At 38.0% G+C, this 4,834-nt stretch overlaps 1 protein-coding gene across 1 annotated transcript; it reads left to right on the top strand.

Annotated features, from left to right (window-relative positions):
* Positions 1-401: 401 nt before the first annotated feature.
* LOC140834567 (UDP-D-apiose/UDP-D-xylose synthase 2-like) lies at positions 402-4,129 on the top strand. The gene is made up of 9 exons (XM_073199555.1): positions 402-785; positions 1,245-1,337; positions 1,423-1,530; positions 2,591-2,705; positions 2,793-2,926; positions 3,011-3,112; positions 3,194-3,286; positions 3,414-3,549; positions 3,943-4,129. Exons 1-9 carry the CDS (start codon positions 516-518, stop codon positions 4,053-4,055), a joined length of 1,164 nt encoding a protein of 387 aa, XP_073055656.1. The 5' UTR covers positions 402-515; the 3' UTR covers positions 4,056-4,129.
* Positions 4,130-4,834: the final 705 nt, after the last annotated feature.

Raw genomic sequence — 4,834 nt, 5'->3', positions numbered from 1 at the left:
AAATTTGTTTTTATGAAAATCGGTACAAATTTTTTTTAAAAAAAGAAATGTTGGGCGAAATTTAAAAAGAAAAAAACATGGCGTGTGGAAGCGCTTATGCACCTTAAAATAGTTTGAAAAAAAATAAAAAAAAATTGGACGTTCAAATGTTTGAACACTCAGTTGATGTGAAAAAAATATTGGACGTTCGAATTATTTATTCCTTTGCTTCTATTTGAATGAAATTTATGTTTAGTTTTTTTAAAATAATAACTAATTAGCGTAACAAAAATAAAATTTTATAACAGAATAATTAAATCTCCACCGTTTATTTTAACAGAAAGAGCTGCGGTTCCAAGCATCCACGTGGCATACAATTAGTCGAGTACAGCGAGTATCTCTGTACGTACTATGGCAAGCACAAAATCCAGAGCGCCATAAGTTCAGGGAACCCAATTCTTACGCTGTAGCAGAATTTCTCTCACGCAACACAAAAAATACGTCGGTAATAGGAGTTTCCGGCTATCCGACAGGAAATGGCGAGTGCGAGAGTAGATCTGGACGGGAATCCGATCAAGCCGATGACGATATGCATGATTGGCGCGGGGGGGTTCATTGGTTCGCATCTGTGCGAGAAGCTCATGATGGAGACCCCGCACAAGGTGCTAGCGGTTGATGTATACAGTGACAAAATCAAGAGCCTACTCGAGCCGTCCACCCTCCCCTGGGCTGATCGGATACAGTTCCACCGCCTCAACATTAAAAACGATTCTCGCCTCGAAGGACTCATTCGCATGGCGGATCTTGTAAATTATTCATGCCTTCTCTCTGATTTCAGCATTTTCAGAAGTTCATTGTTTCTGTCTGGATGTTCCTTCTTTGTGTCTTTGATTTTTCGTTTGATTCTTTTCTTTTTTTGGCTTTGCATTTACTGCTGGTGATGTTCAACTTTAACTCATATGGTGATTGGAGATTTCTTCTGAACCAAAACGGAATCGAAATTTAGAGCTCTTATATAACTGGATTTATTTATGAAATAGTTTATTTATTTAAGACTTTGATGGTACGTAATTGTCTTTTGGATCTAAGTTTGATGTGAACGCGAGTCTAGATAAGTGTTTACTGTGTGGAAGTTTCTTCTGCGCCGGTGTCAATTTTTAATTTATCAGCTCATTATCCATTTATCCTCCTTATTTTGTACTTGCGTGCGGAGATGACTCATACGATTTTGACTGGGATTGACTATAGAAATTTGTGTGGTGTAGACTATAAATCTGGCTGCTATATGCACTCCAGCAGATTACAACACCCGCCCTCTTGACACAATTTATAGCAACTTCATAGATGCTCTCCCGGTGGTACGTTTTCTTTCACACTTTTTGATGGTATTTGAATAATTTGTTAGTTTATTTTTTGGATTCGATTTAACCTCGGTGGATTTAGGTCAAGTACTGCTCGGAAAATGGCAAGCGACTCATACATTTTTCCACTTGTGAGATTTATGGAAAAACCATTGGTAGCTTTTTGCCAAAAGATAGCCCGTTACGCCAGGTGAAACTTAATTTGCATTGCCACTCTTGTAGGATTATATTTCCTTAGTTGAGCACTTATGTTGTGCTATTTCTTTTATTTATTTATTTCATTTTTAAGTCTTTTTCTTACCTCGTAAGTGAGACATTTTGTATCATTGGCTGGATTGGTGAAGAATGGTGTCAATTTTTCGTAAGGCTTTTCATGTCGTCCCTGAAATGATCAGTCTGGTTTTTGTTAGTCTCCAAATCTGTTTTATATTCTTTTTGAGATTTCTTCCACTCTAGTCCAAGACAGGCCCCCATTGGGCGAAGGGGTCTCATTCATGCACTCAAGATAATGAACTCTAATAATATCATTTTTCGAAGGTGCAAAATTTATAATCTAGTTTGTTTCCTGGGTCTGCCTTTGACCACAGCAAATCGTAGTTACCTTTGAATGTTGTGCCTTGGATCTGACTCATGTTAGTTTTTGCTTTATTTAAAACATTTTATTGTTCTTTGTATGTCTAGTATCAGCATTGACATGTTTCTTTCTGGAAAAAATAATTGATTTAACTGAAGGTCAGAAGAAGTCTTGACAAACACAAGTGTTCTCAGATGCTTGAAATCTATGCTTAAAAAAATTACCAATATTTGAGGAACAAGGTTTGTTTAAGATAGTTTGATTTATACTTCTCTATATCCTATCTAACTTTTCCCTACTCCTAAACACATACAATGTAGGTGTTAATTCAATGGAAAATGCTTTATCGATTACTTGTTTTACAAATCAATTCTTGATTTTTCCCCCGTTTTGAGCCTCGATATATATGTTTTTTATATTCAACTTTATGCTATGTTTACTTTGAAGGACTGGATTTTGACGGAGAATGACTTATTGTCAATATTTTTGAATCCGAATTATGGATTTTCAGCTATATAGTAAGTTAATAGTGACTGAGGTGGTGTAATTCGGTTAAAGCTGTCAACCAGCTATGCCGATTGTCCAACTTAAGAGGGGGATATATGATGGATTTTGGTCTCATGACTGCGTTAATTTTCAAACAAATACTGAATCATTGTTTATTATCTTTTGTTAGGATCCTAGTTATTATGTTCTCAAGGAAGATGACTCCCCTTGCATATTTGGTCCTATTGAAAAACAGAGGTGGTCATACGCATGTGCAAAGCAGTTAATTGAAAGACTGATTTATGGTGAGCAATGACCTTGTATTAAAAGATTAATTGGTGTTTGTGCTGTAACTGACGCTTTATATGTATCTTAATTACCTTGTATAACAGCCGAGGGTGCTGAAAATGGTCTTGATTTTGCGATTGTGAGGCCTTTCAACTGGATTGGTCCCCGGATGGATTTTATACCTGGAATTGACGGGCCGAGTGAGGGCGTTCCTAGAGTTTTGGCTTGCTTCAGCAATGTGAGATCATTTTCATGCTAATCCGAAAGCCATAAACACTATTTATGCTCACTCATTTTCTAATTGTTGGTTCTTTCTGTTCAGAATCTTTTGAGGCGTGAACCTTTGAAGCTTGTGGATGGTGGCCAATCACAGAGAACCTTTATTTATATTAAGGATGCAATTGAAGCTGTTCTTTTGATGATTGTATGTTCAAATTTGGTTTTTCCATTTTCCTTCTCTATGTGGATATGTTTAACAGTAGCTAAGTGGTGCGATTAAACTCAGGAAAATCCAGCTAGAGCTAATGGTCAAATATTTAATGTGGGCAACCCTAACAATGAAGTTACGGTGAGACAACTTGCTGAGATGATGACTCAGGTAAATTAAGAATCTGGTATATCTTTTATTTAAAAAATAATTTGGTATTTGGTATCTTCTTAACTATTAACCTTCGATTTAAACTCTCTATTTGTTAAGTAATTTCTTTCTTTTTGCACGATTTCAGGTTTACTCTAAGGTTAGTGGGGAACCTCCGCTAGAGACACCTACTACTGATGTTAGCTCTAAAGAATTTTATGGCGAAGGCTATGATGATAGTGACAAGAGAATTCCAGACATGACCATAATCAACAGACAACTTGGTAAAGAATCGTTCTTGTGGCCAAAAATTACATTTTTTCTGGGTGTTAACATGAGTTTGAATTTTAGTCCTTTATTTATGGTCCTTCCATTAGATGCGTGTACCGGGCTGTCCTCTCCTAATTGTCTGGCTCCAACCAACACAATCGATCCTTTTTGCTGGAATTTTTATTTTTCCCATTAAATTTTTGCCAATCTAATTCTCATTCCACTCATCATTACCCAGATGCTTGTCCACCTCAATGTCTGAACTTAAGCCAAAATGATCTACCATGTTGGCTCGTCAATTCCTACAAGATTATATCATTAAAAAAGACTACAATAATGGCTCCTCTTAGATTATGAGTATGATCCTTTTTCTACCATTTATTTTTTTATATATTGTTATTTTTCAGGGTGGAACCCAAAGACATCGCTCTGGGATTTACTTGAATCCACACTAACCTACCAACACAGGACTTATGCTGAAGCCATCAAGAAAGCTACTTCAAAACCAGTGGCTAATTAAGATTTTTAAGGAAGAGAATTTGATTTCCAGTTATTCTACACTTGCAGTTATTGTTACGTGACTCACGTCCTCCTTGATGGGTATTAGTCTAAAAGATGGTTTATTTTTGTAAGTGAGGCATAATTAATTTTGTGAAGATTGGATTGGGCCATTAATTAAGGATTAGGCCCAATAGAGAGCCCAAGATAATCTAAGCCCATGGTTCATCAAGGAAGCCTATAAATGGGAGCTATTCCACCATTTTAGGGGGATTGATATTATCTCATTATATGCTCCATAAGTCTCTAGCTTTTGAGAGTACATATTTTGGGGTGTTTGCTAATTTGAGGATTGGAGGATTTTTTGTTGGGTATCCTCCGATATCTCTAACCTCAATTCGTGACATAGGTGGCAACCCCGAGATTTATTGGTGTGGGCGCGAAAGTAGCGGATATTCTCTCATACTAACGTGTTCATCCGGGCAGATTTATCACCTAAATTTCGTGAAGCATCAGTTTGGCGCCGTCTGTGGGAAACCTGCCACCTGATCACTGAGAATACAAACACGGTCGCGTACGACTCATGATGCCCAAGAGGAGCATGGACACCCTCCTTTGCCTCGCCCGCAGCAGGAGGAGTTCCTGATCACGTCCGAAGTTCTGAAGGCATTGATGGAGGAAGCGGCATCTCGGGCTGCAACCGAAGCCGTGGCGCAGTACCTCGCGACCCGACAGCAAGACATCGAGAACAGGGGAGCGCGCGGCGAAGGAGTCCGCTCGCATCATTCAGAGAGAGTCTCG

This window comes from Primulina eburnea, chromosome 1 (assembly GCF_022965805.1).
Source record: "Primulina eburnea isolate SZY01 chromosome 1, ASM2296580v1, whole genome shotgun sequence".
NCBI classification, from domain to species: domain Eukaryota; kingdom Viridiplantae; phylum Streptophyta; class Magnoliopsida; order Lamiales; family Gesneriaceae; genus Primulina; species Primulina eburnea.
The sequence above is the reverse complement of the archived record's forward strand: the minus strand, read 5'-3'. Positions and strand labels throughout refer to the sequence as shown.

Bases quoted from the DNA above. Each gene is read 5' to 3' on its own strand.
- LOC140834567 (XM_073199555.1), top strand. From the start codon at position 516: ATGGCGAGTGCGAGAGTAGATCTGGACGGGAATCCGATCAAGCCGATG. The intron at 1,531-2,590 runs GTGAAACTTAAT...ATCTTTTGTTAG, and splicing joins AAGATAGCCCGTTACGCCAG to GATCCTAGTTATTATGTTCT. The intron at 2,927-3,010 runs GTGAGATCATTT...CTTTCTGTTCAG, and splicing joins TTTTGGCTTGCTTCAGCAAT to AATCTTTTGAGGCGTGAACC.